The sequence below is a fragment of the Pecten maximus genome, chromosome 15, assembly GCF_902652985.1.
Source record: "Pecten maximus chromosome 15, xPecMax1.1, whole genome shotgun sequence".
In the NCBI taxonomy this organism is placed as follows: Eukaryota; Metazoa; Mollusca; class Bivalvia; order Pectinida; family Pectinidae; genus Pecten; species Pecten maximus.
The window spans coordinates 27,644,092-27,670,755 of record NC_047029.1 but is presented as its reverse complement, the minus strand read 5'-3'; the positions used below and the strand labels follow the sequence as shown (position 1 = coordinate 27,670,755).

General features: G+C 37.9%; 1 protein-coding gene across 1 annotated transcript; it reads right to left on the bottom strand.

Annotated features, from left to right (window-relative positions):
* Positions 1-3,333: 3,333 nt before the first annotated feature.
* Positions 3,334-25,252, bottom strand: LOC117343358 (sodium-dependent proline transporter-like). Its single transcript, XM_033905700.1, has 10 exons — positions 25,060-25,252; positions 13,823-13,954; positions 11,939-12,203; positions 10,401-10,533; positions 8,657-8,791; positions 7,770-7,873; positions 7,290-7,414; positions 6,682-6,794; positions 3,990-4,157; positions 3,334-3,462 (listed from the first exon to the last, which is right to left on the bottom strand). The coding sequence occupies exons 1-10, from the start codon at positions 25,250-25,252 to the stop codon at positions 3,334-3,336; spliced, it is 1,497 nt and encodes a 498-aa protein (XP_033761591.1).
* Between the last annotated feature and the right edge of the window lie 1,412 nt (positions 25,253-26,664).

Sequence of the window (26,664 nt, the reverse complement as noted above, 5' to 3'; positions counted from 1 at the left end):
AGCATGACAGGGCATTGTTCATGCTGTTTAAATCCGATGTACTGCGTTCAGCAGAAAAGCAGATGCATTGTAAGTGAATAGATCACTTCCGGAAATTAAGTGAATTACTGCATATCAATAAGGCTGTATACATTCGAGGTTGGATTTGGTATTTCGACGGAAATGGTGTAGATGTACACTGTAATACAGTGGTGACAATGGACACAGCGTCGATAGTGCAATATTGTATATCGATCGTATAGAGACGTGGCTCACTATTTTGACTGTATAGAACTTGTGTCCTATCTCAGTACCGGGCTGACTTCCTAAGATAAGAAACGTGTCAAATGTTAGTGTGTTTTTTTCTACCTGCAAAAGTAACGTGATCAATTGTTATTGTGTATCATGGCAAACCATGACATGTAATTGGTTACGCTATTTGTAAATTTCGACAAAACACGCGAAACATGTTTCAGGACGTAATTAGCTCATGTGGATCACATATATTATACAAAATATTCAAACCATTTCACTTACACGTGTCTTTAGACCACAATATATTCGTTTTACTGGATTTGTCTCTATAAATAATATTGATTCTGTTTTGACCTTGAAATCCAAATGGCGGCTGCGAATCATACCACTCATGGTCAGTACTAAATCACATGGAAAAGCAACATTTCAGGATGGTAAGATTGATTGAATGTTTAAATTAGAATTAAAACATAAGTGTATTGTACGTTGTTGGTAGGGGAATATAGTTGCAATATTTTTGTACTTGTCTCCAGGTTGATCATTGTGCACAACTTATAATCTAACAGTGTTCATTCTGAGGTTGGAAAATGTGTTATTTACTAAAGAAGCTCAGGTAGACATAGGTAAACCAATTTTCTCTTATTTTCTTATTACTAAGTCTGACCAACGTTTAAACATGAAAATTTGCCTAACTGACATGATGTTTAATCAAATGGTTGACCTGACTGGAATACACGAATTAATGGTGCATGGTCAATTGGTCTCAGCCAGTCAAACACACGGAATCAAAACACATATTACGGTTTGACAACAATTAAATGAATGACATTTTCCATTGTGAAATGACATTTATTTTCTGGTTACATTTATTGCGAAGATTGAAATGAGATACACCAGATAAAATGAAATTTTACGAAAGTAAAAAATACCAACATTATCCCAAGACAAAGACAAGGGCCCAATGGGCCCAAATCGCTCACCTGCAATGCAGTGATCTTTTCATATATAGATCCTGCAGTTATTTGAAAGCATGCTACAGGACCAATATAATGTCTCTCTGCACTTTGGCTTTTCACTAAAAGTCATTTAAAGATTTGAGCATACTTGATTGACGTGACCGAATGTGAGTCAGGGTCATTCATTTGAACAAACTTGGTAGCCCTTCACCCCAGCATGCTACAGACCCAATATTAACTCCATGGGACTCTTGGTTATTGAGAAGAAGTCGTTTCAAGATTTTAGCCTTTTTGACTCCTGTGACCTTGAATGAAGGTCAAGGTCATTCATTTGAACAAACTTGGTAGCCCTTTACCCCAGCATGCTACAGGCCAAATATTAGGTCTATGGGACTGTTGGTTATTGAGAAGTCGTTTAAAGATTTTAGCCTTTTTGACTCCTGTGACCTTGAATGAAGGTCAAGGTCATTCATTTGAACAAATTTGGTAGCCCTTTACCGCAGCATGCTACAGACCCAATATCAACTCCCTGGGACTCTTGGTTATTGAGAAGAAGTCATTTAAAGATTTTAGCCTTTTTGGCCCCTGTGACATTGAATGAAGGCCAAGGTCATTCATTTGAACAAACTAGGTAGCCCTTCAACCCAGCATGGTAAAGACCCAATATCAACTCCCTGGGACAGTTGGTTATTGAGAAGAAGTCGTTTAAAGATTTTAGCCTTTTTGACCGCTGTGACCTTTAATGAAGGTCAAGGTCATTCATTTGAACAAACTTAGGGGCCCTTCACCCCGGCATGCTACACGCCAAATATTAGGTCTCTGGGACTCTTGGTTATTGAGAAGTCGTTTAAAAGATTTTAGCCTTTTTGACTCCTGTGACCTTGAATGAAGGTCAAGGTCATTCATTTGAACAAACTTGGGAGCCCTTTACCCCAGCATGCTACAGACCCAATATCAACTCCCTGGGCCTCTTGGTTATTGAGAAGAAGTCGTTTAAAGATTTTAGCCTTTTTGACTCCTGTGACCTTGAATGAAGGTCAAGGTCATTCATTTGAACAAACTTGGTAGCCCTTTACCCCAGCATGTTACATACCCAAAATCAACTCCCTGGGCCTCTTGGTTATTGAGAAGAAGTTGTTTAAAGATTTTAGCCTTTTTGACTCCTGTGACCTTGAATGAAGGTCAAGGTCATTCATTTGAACAAACTTGGGAGCCCTTTACCCTAGCATGCTGCAGGCCAAATATTAGGTCTCTGGATCTGTTGGTTATTGAGAAGAAGTCGTTTAAAGATTTTAGCCTTTTTGACGCCTGTGACCTTGAATGAAGGTCAAGGTCATTCATTTGAACAAACTTGGTAGCCCTTCACCCCAGCATGCTACAGACCCAATATCAACTCCCTGGGTCTCTTGGTTATTGAGAAGAAGTCGTTTAAAGATTTTAGCCTTTTTGACCCCTGTGACCTTGAATGAAGGTCAACGTTATTCATTTGAACAAACTTGGTAGCCCTTCACCCCAGCATGCTACAGGCCCAATATTAGGTCTCTGGGCCTTTTGGTTATTGAGAAGAAGTTGCTTGAATGGAAAAGTTGACGCCGGACGGACGGCCGGACGGACGGCCGGACGGACGACGGACGGACGACGGACGCTGCGCCACGGCATAAGCTCACTTGCCCTTCGGGCAGGTGAGCTAATAAAATCTAAAATGAAATGATGTTGGGTACTCCGTAATGTGTTATAGCATATCCGCATTTCGGTTACCATGCGCCAAGAAGTCATTGTCCAATATACTATAAAATCTAACACAACAGGCAAAATAATATCATATATTTCCTTGATGATAATGCTAATATTTATAGATAACCGTTAGAGGAATTAAGAGTCCCATTTACAGTAATTTATTTTCATAAGAAACATTGTAAACGTGAAAAGTTCTTAAATATAACGACACTCTTGTAATATAAACATACAAGCATCTCCACACAAACTTTTAAGAAATGCTGACGACGACGCCGTCGCCAGAAAAGCAAAAACACTATATTATTGTTTTAATGACTTTTCGTCACTGTAAGGGAAAAATAAAAAGGATTGTATAAAGGTACTTGGCTATGAAGCATTAAAATTTTATTTCGATTCCGAAGACTGTTCAGCGAGGTCCTTTCAGATTTGTCCAGACGTTCTGCCAGAAGTTTCCACGGTAATTGTAAACTTCGTATCTCACACACTGACCATGTGGACCCCAGTGCGGAGATGGAATGATTAGTTTTTGGAGTCTCTGAAATACACAAATTATAAGTAAAGATACAAACAACAACATATTGGTATTTGACTTGGGCGATAGGAGTTCGATTCTTCGATCAGATGCGAGAAGGTATTTGGCTCACTGTCTTAACCAAGTAAGCAGTTTTAGCTTCCTATATAAGCTTTTACAACTTATTGCTTATTCACTTATAGTGAAACGTATAAGTTTTTATAACTTATGTTCGCAATTGCTGCAAAATCAATAAAGTGTATAGTTTAGTAAAGACACGACACTGTATGACGTATTGAGACACCTAGTTACAGCGATTTAATGCGCTAGGATAGCATTGCTTTTACGACGAGGGGACACAGTTCTCGCTGGTGTATCATTTCATGTTAATGAATCAATGTCAAACTAATTGTATATACAGTTATCCTGGGCAACGCCTCTTAGCAGTGGCTGCTGTTACAGAATATTTGGTATTGAAATAGATAATTAGTCCCTTTTGGTGTACTTCATGGCAAAGGAATACACCATTTTACCAAATCATGTGTTCTCACCTGCTTTAACGAACCATGACTGTCGTAAATCCTCTTCGAAGCCACGAGCGGTATTGGCAGTACAGGGAGGATGGCCAGACATATACCAATGATCCATGTATAATCCGGATACTTATACCCCTTATACTCCGGACCCCCAAAACGAACTACAGCCGTTATGAAGGCAATCTACCAAAGACAATAGATGTGTGTAGCAACTTTGTAATAAGGAGCGCAGTCGGTCAATCTACTTTCATCCCTCAGTCTGGTAGCAGTAGTAGTTTTGTTGGGACAAAAAAAACAGCGTGTATGTGTATTCATCCCAAGTGAAAACAAGAACAGGTTTCGTAAAGAGTATTTCACTACCTGGACAATACGTACAGACATGAAGTAATTAACTCATCACTTACTGACATCACCAAAGGAGTTATAATACACCACGATACACGGATAATTACGGTAACAGACTTTCCCGTCATTAGTTCAATATCACGACTGAACCTCTCCGCACCTTCAACGGAAAGTAATGTTAAGAGGTGTTTGCAATATATCACAATCAAATACTGTGTCCAGAACTTCATCATTTGGATATGTGTTTTTATCAAATGTAGAAAATGTATTAAGTCTGATGAAATACTTTATTCTTATTTGAAGACGTACAGTCACTTTTTATCACAGTTTAAATAAACAAGGACTTCTAGATCCTGATGCACGTAAACTATTGTACATGGGTATTTGATTGTCAAGATAATGATAATGGCCTTTCTAATGCGTTGTTCGTTGTCAAATAGCATATTGCATTAAGATCTTACCATTAAACAGAAGGCCCGTGTGCCTTAACGCTCTTCTGGCTTTATAGACTATTGAAGTATACATGTACCCACTCTGTAGCACGTATAGTGGTACCGTTGGTCATTGCGACCATCTTGGATTTCTGCCTAAACCAATAGGGCAGAACAATCTCAGGATCCCTTCAGGTAAGTTTTAGCTAAATCTCACTGGTAGTTTAAAGAAGTTTAAAGTGTGTTCTTTAAGATGACGGCCATGACGACCATCTTGGAACTTTGACCAACCCGATAAAAACTGATATTTGGTAAGAACCATCTCAGGATAATTTCAGGCAAGGTTGAACTTAATCCAACTGATGGAACTTGAGAAGTTTGAAATAGGAGTTGTGCAGGAAAACCATGATTGCACAGTCATGATACAAAATTGACCACCGTTGCTGCCATGTTTAAGCTTTTACAGACCGAAAAATGATAGCACTTTGTTGGCTTTCCTTCCTGAACAGCCCTACCAATTTTCAACTCAGTGGCGCTATTGGATCTGGGGAATAAGTTTAAAATGTGTTTTTACCGAACATAATTACAATGAATTAGACATAAACATACTTTCGTCTTTGTATGTTTTGTTTTGAGAGAAACCTGTCTCACTAATATTTTTGTTGTTGTTGTTGTTTTTTTGTAATATATTATTGTAATTTTATATTTGTATCGTAAATCAATCACCATAGATCCAGCCGATGACTAAACATTCAAATGTTGATATCACAAAGATGCAGAAAGAGTAGATGTACCAGTCGATCAGTTGGAATACATAAACACCGCCCTGGAATTACATGGAAAAAAACGCATGGTATTACTGTGTATTTCAAGGTGCTCATATTTCGCGGTTGTCCTATTGGGAACTAGTGCACGGGCGTTACATTTCGCTGTATTTATTTTCACGGAATATGCAATCACATTTTTGTGTTAAAATTATTTCGCACGTTATATACTTATATACTAAAGAAAACATTTTGTTGTGCCAATTCGCCAATGCGCTAATCTGTTGAAATAATCAGGGTATCTAGAAAAAATAATTTTATTCTGGACGCTATTTGCATATGTGGTGTTAATATATGTCTGTCAACCGCTAGTCACGAGAATACATAGCTCTACATCAGTTACAATGTCTCGATTTCTAAATATTTTATATTGCATTTTTATTCCAACACTGTTTTTGTTGTTAATCGATATTGTACTGTTGGTTAGCAATTTATTTTTTACATTCTCATTAAGGTTTTTATTATGAATACATAGAGCTGTGTAGAGAGAAGAACATTCATAATAGAGAAAATACGTTTGTGTGCATGATAGAAACATTGTACACATTGGGAGTCAGTGCCGATTTCCTATGGCTAAACTGACCCATTGGGATTCCGTATCAAGTTTTCCGGATAAATTTTGCAATATTACGAAGCTTCTGAGAAATTCATATATTTTGTGATATTTTTTTTAGTCACTGAAAATTTATTTTGGAGTGACGATTCTGATCGGAAACAGTGTTTGGTAAAGAAAAACATTTTCGTCAGTGAAGCTATGGACCAAATGTGTCAGAAAAATAGGTGGTAAGGTGCTCCGTTGACATAGGGCTTACTTGTGTTGTAAAGATTAATCCCGCCGAGAAGAACATCACAAAGACTATTATCAATAGTTGGTTTTTCCGTCCACTGAGTGTCTTCGGAAATTTGTCCATAAACCCACTGATCACTGTTTCTAGGAAAGAAAACTGAGGAAAACGATGAAAACATATTACAGCAAAAACGGTTTTAAAAAGGGGGTAAATAGTGTGATCAATGCAAAAACCCAGTTGTTTGGAGTAAAAGGATATTTGATATTACACATTAACAAATCTAAAAGGGTCCAAGTTGTTTTATTAGGTGATATCTTACCTGAGTATCTATGCCGACTGTGAACAGCATGAAGAAGAAAATGACAGCCCACAGATGTGGAAGTGGAAGGCGTTGGAGAACTTCTGGGTACACTATGAATACCAATCCAGGACCTGAAATAAGGACACGACACTAAGTATATTACCTCAACACGTTCTCGGTTACGTTATTAACGCAAACCAGGTATAAGCAGAAAAGTGCGAAGGAAACGCATCACACATAATAAGGAAATGGTTATCATTAGTTATTATTAGAACATCAAACGTTTCGGGGTCTGTTTCCTGAACAAAAGGTTTGACATTTTAACGTTATTGTTCTATTGATATTGTGTAAGTGTTAATGCAAGTTGATGTATTGTAATTTGTTCATCTGTATAATCGACCCCTAGCTATACATTGTTTTTAAAGATAAATCAATTAACATAATTTATCGCCGACACAAAAACATAATCCTATAAATGAGAGCAAAAGATGGGCAAATAAAAGGAAATGGATATCCATCAAAACAAAAAGAAAACAGCTAAGATCACGAAATCATTAAGAGTAACATATTGATAAACTATAGAAAACAAATATAACCCACATTACCTCAGAAAGTATACATCGTACCTGATTCTGCCACTTCATCAACAGATAAGCCAGCCTCGTGAGCCAGAAATCCCAATATTGAGAATATTACCAGTCCACATAGGAAGTTACTAAACAGGTCCGCAGCTACCACGACCGCAGTATCTCTACAGTAATAGTGTTCATGTTCTTACTTAGTTTTTGGTTAACACATGAAAACATATTGAATGATCGCAAATGGTCAGCCTGGCAATAGTTCATTCATTCTAGTTAAAGTGTCATTCATATCTATCAGAGTCATCTCCCTTCGTTAAACATTGTCGGCAAAACGACAGCGAAACAGCCAACGGGGGCCGAGTGTTAAGTAATGCGTACCATTGCAGTTTTTAATGCAGTATTCAAACTGACGACGAAAACACCCTTTCCCATTGGCGTAAATTATAATGTAAGAAGTTAACTTAAAATTCGGTTGCGATGTGGTGAGCATCTTTAATAAAACAATAATATAAAACACACCCGTACCTAAGGATGTTTCCGTGGAACTTTTGATAACTAGACATTGTGATCACCCCTCCGAAAATCGGACCAAGTGAATAAAACACTTGTAGTGCAGCTTCCAGCCAAACCTGGTGACAGAAGAATTTATATTATTGTGTGAACTGATTATGAACTCGGGTTTGCAACTTATTGGAAATATCGGTTGTTAAACGTTGAATAATAACAGTCACATCAGATATATTCCGTACATTTCTTCCTAAAAATAATTATATATGATAATTCAATCTGATGTTTACAGCGACAGATACATGTGACGTCGTTAATGTAAAGCAGCAGTACGTTGGTCACTAATAAACATGTTCACCAAATCATATTTCTAGCCCAGTATTTATCAAACGAGGAAAAATATTAACAATGAGATTCAGCCACGTGGGCTTTAACACGAAAAGAATTACAAGATTTTGTCTCTATAGTACGAGAACGAAACCAGGTGTTCCGAAAGATTAAGCGTCTTCTGTTTTAATGACAACATCCGGTGTAAAAAACATTATCAATAGATGAGAGCCAGGGTGTTGACAATATATGATATATGGATTACCTAGCAAATTAAACTACTTTCAATAAGACAAAAGCATTAATACAAGGTTGCTGAACATTTGCCACGAAAATTCACATAGATTCCTGTTAATTTGCACGCATTAAAATAATACTATTGAATTAAATCAAAGATTTTTTACTTATTTACGGACTCGTGTCTATTTTATCCGCCTGTTTAAAGTTGTAAGCAACAGGTTTCCTTTCTTTTAAATTACCCTTTTAATTTCAGCATTCATATTTATTAATTATTAGGTGTAGTACTGTCGCTTTAATTTACCCGATCTACCTGGAATGCGTTGATATGTCAATGTTACCTGGTAATGAGCTAGTCTGGAGAAGTCTGGAGTAAGGTACAGCATAACACCATCGAAAGATCCATCCAGCCACAAACTTCGAACCAGCAAAACAAGCAGTAATGCGAAAGGGGCGATCACGGTCACGTACACAACCTTTCATAAGACATTTCAGTGAATTACATGCTGTGTTTTTATATAATGCTTAACGTACTGAGAGAAGAAGGTTGTTGAGTCCCTGAACAGTTGTATGGTCAAGTTTAAATGCAGTTTTTGCTATAATTTATCATACTCTCAATATTGTAAGGTGCTTATAGCTTCTGTACCTTTTGTACACACCTAAAACATAATTCTGATTCTACAAATGGAAGGATGTCATACCGAATATCTGGCTGAATGAAAAAAATAGTTACATTCTATTTCACTCCAAAACGTATCTAGCGTTGTGGAAAAAAGGGATTGTTGCGACCTTGTCAATAGGTGTATAGCCACAAAATATACCATTTACGATCTAATAACGTGGTTTATATCGGTATTCGAAATATGATAAGTTAATCATTTCAATGTCCAAGATAATTATTTTCAATTGGAGAATTTAGTGGTATTGGAAATCTGAAATTCAGTACTTCGTGTATGAAGGTTTTTGTTTTTTGTTGGCGGTCCTAATTCCGTAAATTAATTTCTTTATTTCATCTAAGTCTGCATTTTTAATTTTACGCATCTATACTCATTATTCTTTTGTGTTTTTTCTTTCTGTGGACTTGATTTATACCACATGAGGTTGAACATGTTTGGTTTGGTTTGGTTTTATTTGTTTAACGTCCTATCAACAGCTAAGGTCATTTAAGGACGGCCTCCCGTGCGTGCGATATGCATGCGTGTGGTGAGTGCGTATGTGTGCTTTGGGGGACTGCGGTATGTTCGTGTTAAGTCTCCTTGTGATAGGCCGGATCTTTTGCCGATTTATAGTGCTACCTCACTGAGGCATACTGCCGATGACACCCAGCAGGACACTCCACCCGGTCGCATTATACTGACAACGGGCGAACCAGTCGCCCCACTCCTAATATGCTGAGCGCTAAGACTCTGGCAAGTCTCGGCCAGGGGACAGATCCCAAAGCATTCCTCACAGGGGCGAACGCTTAACTAAATGCCAAAAGTGAGGCATTGTCAAGGGAGGCCATTAGGAAGAAGAAAGTTGCTAAGAAAGAAGAGAAAAGATAAGATCCCAAATTTAGTCGCCTCTTACGATCATGCAAGAAGGGCAACAGGTAAAATTCGTGCACCCTACCTGCAGAGCAGAGTTGAACAGGAGTCCATGTGCTGTTCCTACTAGAATGTATAAAGAACAACAAGGAATAAAGCACTAGAACGACATAATGTGAACCGTTTATGTCTCCTTGTGATAACGCAAATATGATGTCGATTTTATAGCAGCACAGCAGGACACCTAACCCGGTCACATTATACATATAACGGGAATTGTCCCACTCCCTACCAGCGTTCAGCAGGAGTAGCTGCTACTCTTTTTATAGACGAAAGTATGTCCCTACCAAGGGAGAGAAAGTCTTCCTTACAAGGGCAAAGTGGGGCAGTGTCAAGGGAGACACCAGAAGTTATTAAGAAAGAAGTGAAAAACGAAATATAATATTCTAAATTGAGTTGCCTCTTACAATCCTGTATGCCCTACCTCTAAGGCAATGATCTTGCATATTAGGATTGCATGAACGATTTCGGTTATTATTTTGTTCGATTTTGAATTCACCTTTCCGACTGATTTCACTCCTTTCACAAGGCACAGGAATATTGCGAGTTTGGCAGCAAAGAGCGCAATAGCTAGTTGTAACTGTGGTGAACCAAGGACATCAATTCCTGAGGAGACGTTCAGCAGTTTGTACCTTTAAAAAGACATAATGAAACATAGAAAATGTAAGAAACCATTGCACTTAAAGGGACATCACGGGAAAATCGTTGTTATTTTCATTGAATGTAGGCTACGTGTTTTGTTCCTTTCCAGTTATGTTTCTGTGCTATCCCAATATTCACAGTCGATCCCTATGTCCAGATTGACCACTCGATTTCGTTGGGAATCCCCCTTTAAATTTAGCGCGGAATTTATTTTCAAATCATCGCGTGACTTTTGAAATTGAGGCATTTTCATTTGTAAACACAAACACACGATAGCTTATACAAGTCGAAATATTCCATCTGGGTAAGTTGGATAACGATATTATACAGTGGTTTAAATGTTAAATAACACGTTCTGTATATATTCCGGCGCAAATATTTATGTGTATATAAGTGTAAACACTGTACATATAGTATAGTGACAGTAGCAATGTACTGGTAGACTGTATAAATATTACCGAGTTTGTTATGGCCTACTATCCAGAATACGAACAGCGTCCGTATTACCTGCAGTCATTGTTTTCATGTTTGAACCGTTCCAATACATTGTACAGCTTCCCCAGTGTAATTCTAGGATTGTCTTTGACCCATTTGGCCATTATTCTCTTTATTGCAGAAGCTATTATCGTTTTCATCCGCAGTCGATTTGGATGCTATTTTTGTTTTCAGGTGTTTCAGTTTGTTTTGCGCATGCGTTTTATCGTGTATGTCACAAAATTTACATAACCAGACTGTTGATCAACGAATTGTGATAACCTTTTTATAATTATTAATTGATGTTTGTATGTACATATATCATCAACTTCGAATGGTTATCGTTCATAAGGTTATATTTTTAAAAAGATATACCCACTAATATGAAAAAATGCAAAATAGAAATTGGTTTACCGTGATGTCCCTTTAACTCCAATACTTCAATAACAGTTCAATGAACCATTACAGAAAACAAATAAAGGAGAACATGCAGATTGATTTTGAACAATTTACATAGAAAGCGAACAAATCAGTGAAGTTGAGATAAATTTTGTAAATTGATATTTTTATATGTAAAGATATATACATGTATATATGATTTTCAATGAAAATAGCTTAATGAAATATTTCATTTGTTCTGTGGAGTACACATTTGTCGTTCACGTCCTTTCCTGATATATTTTACAGTTGTATTAACCGATTTAGGTTGCCTAACAGTTTGACCCATAGTTTATCTATGAAGAGTTTAGGGAGGGTGAAACAGTTGCATTTTTAATGATTATTGTATTTTTAATGGTGAGAAGTATTTATGTTTTCCACATATATTTCACACTTCAGCATCTTAGCCTTGTACAGCCATGACCGCAGTTTTACATCTAACATTTTCCTAAACCTGAAGTACAACTTATATATATTTCTTACTTCCAAAATTCTGTCGCCGCAGTTGAGAACACATCGTTCTGTGTAGACGCCTTCGTGAAGTTAGAATAGTTCACGTCTGAGTAATTGACTTGTTCATTTCCGGTTCTCAGGACTACACAATGGTCAGTGTTCCAGTCATTGCTGCATGTCGACCAGGGCTGGGTCGGAAAGAAGGCATAGCCGAGATAGAGGAGCACCCACCCTACCACCTGACAGTAGTACCACGCCCCAATGCCGCTGGCAATTATCATTGAATATCCAATCCCTGAATTATATGAATTGTATATTAATACTACATCAAACACAAAAAGATATTTTGTTTTCAAGGAAATCAGAAACGGATTTGTTTCAATCTTTACGACGTACATCAATAAGAGGCCAATGGCCTCGTAGGTCTCTGGTAAATTGATTTCTTTCATAAGAGAAGTCTCATCATGTTTTTGTTTTTGTTTAATTTGGTCAAATTTTATACTATTTGGCCGCTATATTTCGTCGACACAACTTTCCAAGCACAGCTATAACACGGAGAAATTAATGTATTTGACAAGTTTTAACAACGCGTGCGACATTGTCCACAACAACTTTAAATTAAAATGATAATGCATTTTGTAATCGTACACAAATTAACTAATGATGTACTGCTATATAAATGATAGTTACCGGCAGCTAACTTAGTAAGGAGGAGGAGGTATCATGTCCCTCCAGCCTCTGCCGTTAAAGAACGTACCGTTTATTAATTATTTTGCACCACGTATTTCGTACATAAAAGTGTAACAAATATAAATATACACGTGTAACATACAGCTCTGCTGCTTGCCTATCGAAGAAGGAAGGAGGAGGTAAATGTCCCGTAACGTAGCTACATTTGTGCAAATCTACATCACCCGGCCGCTGAATTTCAAAATTACACTAGGCCTATTTTCAGCATAGCCGTATATTCTTTTGGTCCCGGATATGACGCGACAGGTGGCGTTACTGGTCAAGATGAAGTATGTGATGGGTCAATAAAGCGGTAAGTGCAACATGCAGATATGCAGTTAATATTGAATGCAAGCTGAATAAGTGGATGTATGTTTTGCAAATGACACATTAATAAAATTATATTTCTGATTCAAATGCAGTCTTATTATCACCAAACATGATTCAAACTGATATGATTTTGTTATCCGTGTTGAAAGGCATTAGTTCGTTAATTTATTTCACCAGCAGTTTTGCATTATAAGCACCAGCATTAAAACTATGCCGTTTATCGTTTTTAAAGATATTTCTTGTTTCTATCATAACATTGATACAGAGAATTAAAGTCAAAACAGACTTGTATAGATATTCTGATGTCCACAACAACAAAATAATAAGTAGCTGATATAGTGAGAAGTAACATTTCCACAGTATAGTTTGTACATGCATGTACCGCTAAATCCAGACATTCAACGACTTATCATCGTCTTTTATTCTTCTTAATTATTATATGCTCAGTTGTAACATCCATCTCAGCAAAGGAAAGCTAAGATTACAAAAGATAACCTGCCCTACAAAATTTCGAGTTTGTATAGCAAATACAAATAATAAGAAAAAAAGCCATACTGAACGAATAAATGGTAAGAAACTTTCTTCCAGCCGAGAGCCTCGTAGCCTTTGGCATCTTGTTTCAATGCATCAAAGTTTTAAGTCATGCGTCTGGAGAAATTGTTTAAATTTAGCGCCTATTACTGCACACTTGTCTGTCCAGAGAAAAAACAACAGAAAACTGACCAAACTCTTAATAATTAGACAAAAAGCAAACCAGACCAATAAAATAGAAACCGACGTTTTGTCATTGTGTGTTGACAATGCTACCAAGAGGGAAAATAATCCACAGCCACACAGGGATGCAAGAATATTTACCATCAAACAGTGGACATATCGACCATGTTGTCAGGGCACTCTTTCCAGAAAATTGGCCCAAAGCCAGCTCCAGGTAAAACAGAGGAAATCCACACAACAGTGTAAATATGATGAACGGTATGAGGAAAGCTCCTGGAACAAAGTTAAAAAATAACTTTACTTATACTCAGGCCATTTCTATTGTTCTCTTGCCCAGTTCTGATAAAAAAACAACAATTTATTTACAAGAGATGCTGGCTGATGAGGACCATGGGGATCGATAATATGATATTTGCGGGAGGAATTCCATTCCATTTGCAGTATGGAATTATTTATGTTAGATTCTAGTTGATATACCCTGTAGTTGTGACCAAACCGACCCCTTTTTTGATAACATCATGAGATTCAGCATGGCCGGTGTCGACGTCTTCACTGAAGCGGTTGATGCTTCCACTTCAGGGATAACAGGTCAATTCAATTATCCATGCAATCAAAAAACCAGTCTGTCCTTTCCGTCATTTCTTCGGGAATATGACGGGAAGGTCCGAGTGGTTTTCCGATTATTCTCTATATATACCCATAATTTGTCCACATGTACATGGCGAGTGTTACCGATGAGAGTTGACGCTTCCGCTTCCAGAACAGCAAGGCTTATTCTCCACAGCCTCAAAAATGGTTTTTGCTACTCCTGTTTAGCGTTTAGCAATTTTAAGATTGGGATGACTGTTTCGCCCATTGTCAGTATAATGTGACCGGTTAGGGTTTCCTGCCTGTTGTCTTCTGTAATGTCGACATCAGTTCCGCACTATCACAAGAAGACAATAACAGAGCCTCCTAAAACGTATTCTTACCACAACCATGCATCTCTCACACAGTGGAGGCCGTCCTGAAATGACCTCAGCTGTTGGACTTTGAACAATATAAAACTAACACAAATCTTTTTCTCCTTGTTCTCAATATTTATTTGTTCATATTTTGCACTGGTTTAATCATTTTCAAGTTGTATTTAGGGTTTCATGGAAACGTCGCTGTTTTATATTTTTCCGTTGTTAAAATATGCCCAATTTAAGTAACCCGAATAAAATTATAAATCAGATCAAACATCCAGCGTTTCATTGATATAGTGAGTAATTTATTGCGAGATTTATTTTGAAGACACCCTAAAAATATCATGACAAAACACAGGAAAATTATATAGTAAAATATGTATGCAGTATTCTGTTCAAAAATCTTATCATCAAACACTTCACAGATATTGTCAACCAATGATTATATTATTCTCGATATGTCTCGTGTAACAGAGGTCTGTGTTTAATTATATAATATAGATCATGTTTTCCTTATGGATCAAACTAAGGACATCTGGCTCATTAGTAATGAACTCGACAGATCGAGGTATAGACGATTTTTCTAGCTCTCTTTCACGTTCTCTCTATACTGCAGGTCTCGTCGTTATTTATCTCTTCTACATCATCATCTACCATGTCTTGTTATCTATCTCTATTTCACTATCATCTATCATGTCTTGAAGTTATCTATCTCTATTTCCGGCCTACCACAAGGAGACTTCACACAAACATACCGCAGCCTTCCAAAACACACATACGCACTCACCACACGCATACATGTCGCATGCACGGGAGGCCGTCCTTGAATGACCTTAGCTGTTAATAGGACTTTAAACAAAATAAACCAAACCAAACCAAAGCTTCAGAATTGCACCTGCTTCCCCCATTGCATGATCGTAAGAGGCGACTAAATTTGGGATCTTATCTTTACTCTTCTTTCTGAACAACTTTCTTTTTCCTAATGTCTCCCTTGACAATGCCTCACTTTTGGTCTTCAGTTGAGCGTTCGCCCCTGTGTGGAAGGCTTAGTGTTCTGTCCCCTGGCCGAGACATACTAGTCTTTAATCAGAGGCCTGAAAGGCCTGTTGGTCGGATAGACTAAAATGACGTCAGCTGTTGATATAACTTCACAAAACTTCCGAACAACACTCAGAATTATGGTAACAGAAATTCACAATTCCAATTCGAAATGACAAACTTGTAAAGAATGAATGGGCAATGACTGCTCTATTTAACGAAAGTTATATAGATAATCAAGACATTAGATTCAATAACAAGAGATGCATCAAAAAGGATTATTATACATGCATATATTAATTATCCTTAAGTTGAAAGATCCAATACAGTCTTGACAATTTATATACATGTATATAATATCCAACCACCAGTTCCAAATATGCTTTGCTTCACAATTGCCTTTTTGCATTAAATTGACAATAAAGAATGCAGTATTTATATCCTAGTGATTTATCTTTATAAGCACATGTCAATTTAATAAATTGTTGCTGTTATTTGAAATGGAGGAAATGCTTTTCATGTGGTTCAAATGCATGTACATTGTACCTAGCAAACTTCACCAACATACGTGTATATGTAGTTGTATTATTACATTATACTCTACTTATTACCTGATCAATAATACATAATTAAATAAAAAGAATATTAACAATTCACCGATTTCTTAAATTGACAAATAGTTTATCAATAATTGCATATATTATTTATGTCGCTGTAGGAAAAGTTTCATACACTATGCAGTTGTAGCCTTGACATCGTACACCGTCACGAGTTTTGATTTAACGTATCTTGACACCACTAGCCCGGAATGTTATTCGGGGACAGTCCTAATTGAAATTAATGTCTTTTCAAGGTGATAAAACTAGCTAGCCTAGCACGTATACGGTGACACGTGTATACAATGTTACAGTTAAGCACATGAGAATCTCGCTTTAGACCCATGACATGATTACTAACTCTTAAAACCAATATACCTTATTAAACTGAATTATCTAATTTTAACTCTACCACAGATCATTTATGACCAATATTATCAACGCCCTACCAAACGCACAAGTATATGCATAATATTCAAAGAGAATAGGACAATTTGTAGCAGACGACACACATGTAGTGGTACACAGCTACACCAACCGGAAGTCATGAACGGTGTATTGGTATGTTAATTTGGCTTTTTTTGCTTGTATTTATTCGCATTTGTTTCATTGTAAAAACAATAAACAAACAAATGCTAATTTACTTAGACTCCAATGATTCCTGTGACAAGCAAGTATCAAAATTTCGAATATCATTTTACATGGACTATTCTTTAAATCGGAAGTTTTTGACAAAGACTAGTGACCCCTCCAACAGAAACACTGAAACCACGTGACCCTGTCTGCACGACAGCTATGGTCTATCCGACCAAAAATGGTAGTTGCATTATGGGATTGGGACGACTGGTTGGCCCGTTGTCAGTATAATGTGACCGGGTGGGGTGTCCTGCTGGGTGTCTTCGGCAGTATGCTCCAGTGAGGTAGCACAATAAATCGGCGAAAGTTCCGGCCTATCACAAGGAGACTTAACACGAACATAACACAGCCTTCTAAAACACACATACGCACTCACTACACGCATGCATATCGCAAACACGGGAGGCCGTCCTTAAATGACCTTAGCTGTTAATAGGACGGGAAACAAATACAACCAAACCACGTGCTGTCGTTATGTATCTCTATTTCATTATCATCTTCCCTGTCTGGTTGTCTTTATGCTGCCCTTCAGGTAGGGCGTAAGAATTGTACCTGTTGCCCCCATTGCATGATCGTAAGAGGCGACTAAATTTGGGATCTTATCTTTTCTATTCTTTCTGAACAACTTTCTTCTTCCTAATGTCTCCCTTGAGAATGCCTCACTTTTGGCCTTTCGTTGAGCGTTCGCCCCTGTGTGGAAGGCTTTGTGTTCTGTCCCCTGGCCGAGACATACCAGAGTCTTTAACAAGAGATCCCAGAGGGATCTTGGCGCCCACCATTGAATGATCTTTATAGGTTCCATGTCAGATTGATCTTTTCTCTACTTTTCCCTTCCTCTAAGTCTTACTAATCTGTGTAAATTCAGAAACAGCCCTCTAGTACTTTCCAAACAAGGGTAACCTATATATAACATTTTAGATTTAGCGATAATGGCTGTGTGTTGTTTTTGGATTGGTCCCAAAATGCAACACCAGGGACCAAGGGGAACCTACATATAAAATTTCAGAAAGATCCCTTCAGTACCTTCTGTAAAATAGCGATAACAAACTTCAATTGTCAAAATACAAGATGGCTGCCTGTCGGGCGGGTTGTTTTCTGACTGGTCTCAAAATCCAATATGCATAACTAGGCACAGAGTGCAACCTACAAAGGAAATTTCAGAAAGATCCCTTCAGTACTTTCTCAGAAATAGCGATAACAAACTTCAATTGTCAAAATCCAAGATGGCTGCCTGTCGGCCATGTTGTTTTCCGATTGGTCTCAAAATGCAATATGCATAACTAGGCACCAAGGGGAGCCTACATATGAAATTTGAGAAAGATCCCTTCAGTACTTTCTCAGAAATAGCGATAACAATCTTCAATTGTCAATATCCAAGATGGCTGCCTGTCGGCCATGTTGTTTTCCGATTGGTCTCAAAATGCAATATGCATAACTAGGCACCAAGGGGAACCCACATATGAAATTTGAGAAAGATCCCTTCAGTACTTTCGGAGGATTAGCGATAACAAGAATTGTTTACGGACGGACGGACGGAGGGACGGACCACGGACCACGGACCACGGACGCAGGGCGATTTGAATAGCCCACCATCTGATGATGGTGGGCTAAAAATGGTAGTTGCTGCTCCTGCTTAGCGTTCAGCATATTAGGAGTGGGACGACTGGTTCGCCCGTTGTCGGTATAATGTGACCGGGTGGGATGTGCTGCTGGGTGTCTTCGGCAGTATGCTAAAGTGATGTAGCACTATAAATCGGCAAAAGTCCCGGCCTACCACTAGGAGACTTCACACGAACATACCGCAGCCTCCCAAAACACACATACGCACTCACCACACGCATGCATGTCGCACGCACGGGAGGCCGTCCTTAAATGACCTTAGCTGTTAATAGGACGGTAAACAAATAAAACAAAACCAAACTTGTCTTTTTGTATCTCTACTGCACTATCATCTACCAAGTCTCATTATGTATCTCTACTATCATCTACCATGTGTTGTTATATATCTCTACTTCACTATCATCTACCATATCCTGTCAGTATGTATCTACTTCACTATCATCTTCCTTGTCTTGTCATTATGTTTCTCTACTTCACCATCATCTACCATGTCTTGTTATATATCTCTAATTTACTATCGTCTATAATGTCTTGTCATTATGTTATAAACACAGTCCATGTAACAAGTAAACAGCTGTTATCCGTGATGCTGCAGGAATTTAAATTGTGTTATTTACGATTATATCATATGATATTAATGTATATTAATTATCACCTATTACCATACACGGAAATCCATCTTAATCAGCTAATAATGATTATATCATCTTAGAATGGTTTTATTGCCTGCAAGATGTTACTTACCAAGTCACGAAAATATCCCAGATTGAAAGGACATACGCAATAATAAAACATTCAAACTAAAATATTAAAAGGTAGTAAGAGCTCCTAGAGGGATCTTTGCCATCAAAAATATATGATTGTATTAACCCTGTGAAAGATGATATTTTCTGTACTCTGCCCATCCTGCTTAGCGTTCAGCATACTAGGAGTGGGACGACTGGTTCGCCCGTTGTCAGTATAATGTGACCGGGTGGGGTGTGCTGCTGGGTGTCTTCGGCAGTATGCTTCAGTGAGGTAGCACTTTAAGTCGGCAAAAGTTCCGGCCTATCACAAGGAGACTTAACACGAACATACCGCAGCCTCCCAAAACACACACACGCATTCACCACACGCATGCTTGTCGCACGCACGGGAGGCCGTCCTTAAATGACCTTAGCTGTTAATAGGACGTTAAACCAAATAAACCAAACCAAACCAAACCTTTGTCGGCCATCTTATTTCCTCGATCAGACCAAAAATAAAATGAGCACATTCAGTTTCAGAAATATCCCTGAAGTTCTCTTCAAGAAATAGAGTTTTCCTTATGGTTCAAATCAAGGACATCTGGCGTACTAGTATTGCACTCAACAGATCGAGGTATACACGATATTTTTCAGCTCCCTTTCACGTTCTTTCTATACTGCAGGTAGTATGTCTCGTCGTTATTTTAGCTCTTCTACATTATCATCTACCATGTCTTGTCGTTATGTATCTCTGCTTCGCTATCATCTACCATGTCCTATCGTTATCTATCTATCTCTTTTTCACTATCATCTACAACGCCTTGTCGTTATATATCTCTACTCCACTATCATCTAGCATGTCTTGATATCTATCTCTACCTCACTATCATCTACCATGTCTTGTCGTTATGTATCTCTACTTCACTATCATCTACCACACCTTGTCGTTATTTAAGCAATGAAAAAAATACCGTCTTTTTTAAAGTCACATGACTACAAAATCAGCTGAAAAAAATAGTTCGTCGAAGAACGTCCGTTTAAGAACATGATAACAAACATTTTTCATTTCTTTCAACATTTAATTTCGCATATTTGTCGTTATACATATACAAAATACACTTTTTAATTGGTGAACTATTGCGAAACCATTTCCCTGGTCAACTGAGAAATCGCGTGACGTCATATACGCGGAAAACAAAAGTGATGCGGTCGGCCGCCATGTTTAGCTGTGGAAGTTAAATGTGCACGAATTGAATGTAGAACTTGCAGTGCTTTGGATTTTGCTATTGAATGTAACATTGGAGAAGGCTTGAGTTGAATCAACAATCTTTGGGACGCGAGCAGTTTCAACAACTTCGTGTGCAGGCCGGAGAGAGTGAGCCACCTCATGTTATGTCACAGAAGACTGTACTACTGAGGGATTTCTTTTGTGTCGTTGAAACATTGCTTATTTACGATCTCAAGGAGGATTCATTTCTATGGGAGGACATGAACATGATATGTCTTGCCGAGTACCCCTCGTCACTTAAGAATTGAACTGCCGTAGCTCGTAAACAATGCTAGGTGTGGGATTTTTAACACCGGCAGCCTTACAAATATCTGGGAGAATGTTCGAGAACGCTCCCTTTGCAGGTGATTTAGTTGTATACCAAATGGGGAGTAACTTGTTTTCCACAGCTTCTTTGTTGTACTGATTGAAAAGACTAGTTGCAGCGGGATCGTTATTTGCTATAAGAAGTTTCAGCATTTTTACAGGACATGCATTAGACCCTGTGGCGTACATTCGTTTGTCATGTTCATTGTTTTCCGGATCCCTCAACCCTCCCTGGAAGTTCTTGTGTAAAACATCATGATATAGTGTAACATATTCACCAGAGTCGTCATTGTGAAACTGGAAGGAATCTTTCTGAAGTTGACAGTGAAACTCCATACCCCTGGATAAAAAGTGGATAGATATCTTGTACCATACATGTTGTCTTGGGATAATTGGATTTGTTTGCGATTTACAAAGGTAAGTGGATATTTTTTCTAAATAGCAATCATCAATAATTGGTTTGTGCTGTGTGGTTTTGATATCCCCAATCGAACAAGCTCTTTCAAAAGGCCATCTAGCACGCCATTGGCAACTTTAAATTGTGTATCTTTCACAATGTCAATGTTTCGTTTCAAGTCCGACAGACATCTGTTAACCCCCCTCTAATGTTAATTAAAGTGTTTCTGTGGTAAACTTGGTCGGGAGTTTTAGCAGGCCTTGATTCAGCATAAAATGTTTTTAATTTCTCTGCTAGTGTGGTCACTTCAACTGTCGTCATGTTCGTTTCTCCACCGTAGGTTTCCTTACTCCAAACTGAAACATATTTTTATATTTTTCTTTTACAGATTTTCCAGTCGGGACAAATGAGATTTCGCTGCGTAACGATTGAACCTTTGTGTGATTGTGTTGTTATAGTTACAATAGTTACAATGTTTTAATTGCCGATGCATTTGTTTAGATACAATGTTTCTTTTTACAGTGTGACAATTTCATCAACAGCTGATCAATTGTGACGTCATTGCTAGATAATTATATGGGATGTTACATCTAACTATTGTTTACCTTGCAAAATTCCCATAGCCCAATGGTGTTTCTTTTGGTAGACGGGGCCTGTCTCGCCTCAAATAAGGCTTCCATGTCTTCCTTGGAACAAGTTTTGAACCTTTTCTTTTGCGGTTCTCCATTTTTTTTTTCTGTTTTGATAGAGGGTATTTCTACCGGGGACATGTTTTCCATGTCCGATTTCTTAAGTTCCTTTTCAATTTTGAGCATATCCATTTCTGTAGTTTTGGAACTACATGCACCAACTAGCTCATCAAACAAACCAGCGTCTAGTGTCAAAAACAGCCAATTGTCCGTTTCGGACATTTCCATGCTACCTTCATCGTTCTTGTTGTCTAGTTCTGATGTTTTGTCAGCTGAATGACCATCTTCATTTCCTTTCGGCATTTCAATTAAGAAGTCTCCAATTTCTGATCTTGGTTAGTCTTCAAAACTAATTTGTGAACTTTCACTTTCTGACTCATTGCAGTTGACCGGGTCCATTTCTAAATTCTGTCTAGGATACAATAACAGACGACAGAAATGGCATTTTGGGTGAATTTGTTGACAAAATACTTATTTATGCGCCATGAAAATACATTTGCAGAATTATTAATTTCGATTCGGAACAATAAACACGTCTTAATTTTAATTTTAATAAGATACAAAATAGTGTTTATGTAAATCTCCATCAAACGAGACCTCTCTTTTGGCGGCCATATTGTTTGTTTACATAAAACAGCTGCCTGTATTACTACACCCACCGGGTGTTATAGCCCGAGGCACTGGATGTTATAGGCCTCTTAGCATGGGGAAATGCGGAGCAAATGTAAATATATATCCCTACTTCACTATCATCTACCATGTCCTGTCGTGATGTATCTCTACTTCACTATCATCTACCATGTCTTGTCGTTATATATCTTTAATTCACTATCATCTACCATGTCCTGTCGTAATGTATCCGTACCTCACTATCATCTACCTTGTCCTATCTTTATGTTTCTCTACTATCGTCTACCATGTCTTGTTATCTATCTCTACTTCAGTATCATCTTCCATGTCTTGTCATGTATCACCATCATCTTCCTTGTCTTGTTATATATTGCTACTCCTGCTTAGCGCTCAGCATATTTGGAGTGGGACGACTGGTTCGCCCGTTGTCAGTATAATGTGACCGGGTGGGGTGTGCTGCTGGGTGTCTTCGGCAGTATGCTTCAGTGAGGTAGCACTATAAATCGGCAAAAGTTCCGGCCTATCACAAGGAGACTTAACACGAATATACCGCAGCCTCCCAAAACACACATACGCATTCGCCACACGCATGCATGTCGCACGCACGGGAGGCCGTCTTTAAATGACCTTAGCTGTTAATAGGACGTTAAACAAAATAAACCAAACCAAACAAAATTGTTATATATCTCTAATTTACTATCGTCTATAATGTCTTGTCATTATGTTATAAACACAATCTATGTAACAAGTAAACAGCCGTTATCTGTGATGCTGCATTAATTTTGTGTTATATACGATTATATCATATGCTATTAATGTATATTAATTACCACCTATTACCATACACGGAAATCCATCTTAATCAGCTAATAATGATTATGTCATCTTAGAATAGTTGTATTGCCTGCAAGATGTTACCAAGTCACGAAAGCTTAAACTTAAAATATCCCAGATTTAAAGGACATGCGCAATACTAAAATATTCAAATTAAAATATTAAAAGGTAGTAACAGCTCCTAGAGGGATCTCTGCCACCAAAATATATATGATTGTATTAACCCTGTAAAAGATTGATATATTCTCTACTCTGCCCATCTTTTCCCTCTACCTTTGTCGGCCATTTTATTTCCTCGATCAGGCCCAAAATAAAATGGGCACATTCAGTTTCAGAAATATCCCTTACCTTCTTTTCAAGAAATAACGAAAATAAGGATTGTTTACTATCGGACGACGGTTCTAAAATCACTTCAATCATATCAAACGAACTGGTTGCAAAACACTTAGTATTTTATGGTATAGCTGTATTTTGTATTACAGGTTTGGTTTGGTTTATTTTGTTTTACGTCCTATTAACAGCTAAGGTAATTTAAGGACGGCCTCCCGTGCGTGCGACATGCTTTGGTTTCGTTTGGTTTGGTTTATTTTGTTTAACGTACTACTAACAGCTAAGGTCATTAAAGGACGGCCTCCCGTGCGTGCGAAAAGCATGCGTGTGGTGAATGCGTATGTATGTTTTGGGAGGCTGCGGTATGTTCGTGTTAAGTCTCCTTGTGATAGGCCGGAACTTTTGCCGATTTATAGTGCTACCTCACTGAAGCATACTGCCGAAGACACCCAGCAGCACATCCCACCCGGTCACATTATACCGACAACGGGCAAACCAGTCGTCCCACTCCTAATATGCTGAACGCTAAGCAGGAGTAGAAACTGCCATTTTTAAAGACTTTGGTATGTCTCGGCCTGGGGACAGAACCCAAAGCCTTCCTCAACTAAAGGCCAAATGTGAAGCATTGCCAAGGGAGACTTTAGGAAGAAACTTGTTCAGAAAGAAGAGAAAAAATAAGATCCCAAATTTAGTCGCCTACAGGGCAGTGTATTACAGGTCTATTGCATGTAAATGCAAAAAAAAGTAATGCAAAAATTGTATTGGATAAAAAGTAGATGCAAAATTAAAAAAGGTCTCACGATTGGTTTGGAGGTTGAGTAAAGCCGGAGTACTCGGAGAAAAAACACCGGCCTACGGTCAGTACCAGGCAACTGCCCAACGTAGGTTTCGAACTCACAACCCAGAGGCGGAGGGCTGGTAATAAGGTGTCGGGACATCTTAACCGCTCGGTCACCGCGACCCCTTAAGTTCTCACGAGTTTTTTTGAAATTTTTGCATTCTTTCACACGAATGACTGATAGTACAAGGTGGATCGCAGACACGACAAAAAGTAATATATATATATCTAAGCCATATATATGTATGATCAATGCGCAAGTCTTCCACTCGACAATTTGCTCTGCGTACCAACTTGAAGTCGGAAAATTGCATTACTGAAAACTCTTCTTAGATATTCTCTATACATTTATACAGGCTAATTAAAATCTAGATGGTCATTCTATCTACGTTATACGTGACATGTTCATGTAACGTAGTGAGAATGACTATCTTGAGTTTAATTAGATTGTACATTTGTAACACTTGTAGCGATAACATGATAGCAAGTGTGATGTATTCTTACCTCCTCCATTCTTGATACAGAGATACGGAAACCTCCAAACACTTCCAAGACCGACCGTATAACCAACAAGACTCAGAAGATATTCCAATTTGTTTGTCCATTCTTCGCGTGGCCTCTCCGAAAACATTCTATGGTGCTCCTCAAGCACCATATCGATTTCTTCTCCGTTTTTATTGTGATCTTCGACATACATCGTCTTAGTAAGAACACTAAACAGCTGTTTCTGACTTTTAAATGAAATGATACGTACTAAATACTAATGTATATACCGCTTTAGGTTTTCGATATTCTATACTGCTCTGCGTAATATTCAAATATCTATGTTGTTTATGTATGAGATATGATCGATTTAATTAGAATTTTAAAATTGACATCTTTCTTATCATATCCTTTGTATTGTTTACCATCCTTTCAAGACTGGGATCAATTTCAATTTCTTTATGAACTGTGGGCAATATTGCACATCAGTACATGTTATATACATACTCGTAATATATGTGAACAACAACAATACAAAATACAAAGTGGAGAACGAGTGGAATACTGAGATCCAACGGTGAGGGAGATGCGAGAGTGGTTCGGGATACCCATTCCAGAAACTCGTACATCCTCCGTGAAATCAGACAGATCTGAATGCATGGTGAAATACCTATGTGTATCAAGTTGAAATACATGGAGCAAAGATAAGGAAAAAATGAACAAGTTAAAGTCATGCGACTCGAATCTCATTAGCTTAGAAAATGAATTTGCCTAAACGAGTTGAACTGCATCAATTTAAACATTGGAAGCTTTTTGCCAGTTATATCTTTTAATGAGACGACGTCTCAAGTTATTGTACATGTTACATTTCAATATAAAATGGTATTCATCCTCTACTTAAGTCATTGCCTTACAAATTAAACAATATCTCTTATGTCGATCAATACTCTTGTAGCGGCCCGTTTCGATAACTATAAATCGGCAAAAGTTCCGGCCTATCACAATGAGACTTAACACGAACATACCGCAGCCTCCCAAAACACGCATACGCACGCACGGGAGGCCGTCCTTAAATGACCTTAGCTGTCAATAGGACATTAAACAAAATAAACCAAACCAAACCAAAAGAATGCGCAGACATGCGAATGTTGGATAAACACATTCTGTAATTCATAGGTATATATCTTGTTAAGTAAAATTGAATGGAAAAATTGTCCACAATATACTTATAAAAAAGCATTTCTAAGACTTTTCTAAGAGATCTCTTTAAAATTGTCTAGCTTGATAAAAAAATCTTCGACGTAAACAAGATAAGGTAGCTTTAGAATTATGTGATCATTGGCAGAGCCATACATCATCTAAACCTACAGAACAAGGTAACTCCGTTACACATTGTACCCAATTAAAACATTTATGGCCGGCTTCCCTGTGTGTAAGATACATACGTTTGGTGTATGCGTTTGATTTGGAAGGCTGCGATGTGTTGGTGTTTGTCTCCTTGTGATAGCGCGAGACTGATGTCGTTTAATAGTGCTATCTCATGAAAGCATACTGCCGAACATATCATAAAGGACATTAGCTCTTAGCTGTTTATAAGACGTTACACAATACAAAACACTCCACCTA

Excerpts from the sequence above, each read along its gene's own strand:
- LOC117343358 (XM_033905700.1), bottom strand. The coding sequence starts at position 25,252 with ATGTATGTCGAAGATCACAATAAAAACGGAGAAGAAATCGATATGGTG. Across the intron at positions 13,955-25,059 it reads CTGTATCAAGAATGGAGGAG|GAGCTTTCCTCATACCGTTC; the intron begins GTAAGAATACAT and ends ACTTTGTTCCAG. Across the intron at positions 8,792-10,400 it reads GAGTGAAATCAGTCGGAAAG|GTTGTGTACGTGACCGTGAT; the intron begins GTGAATTCAAAA and ends GTCTTATGAAAG.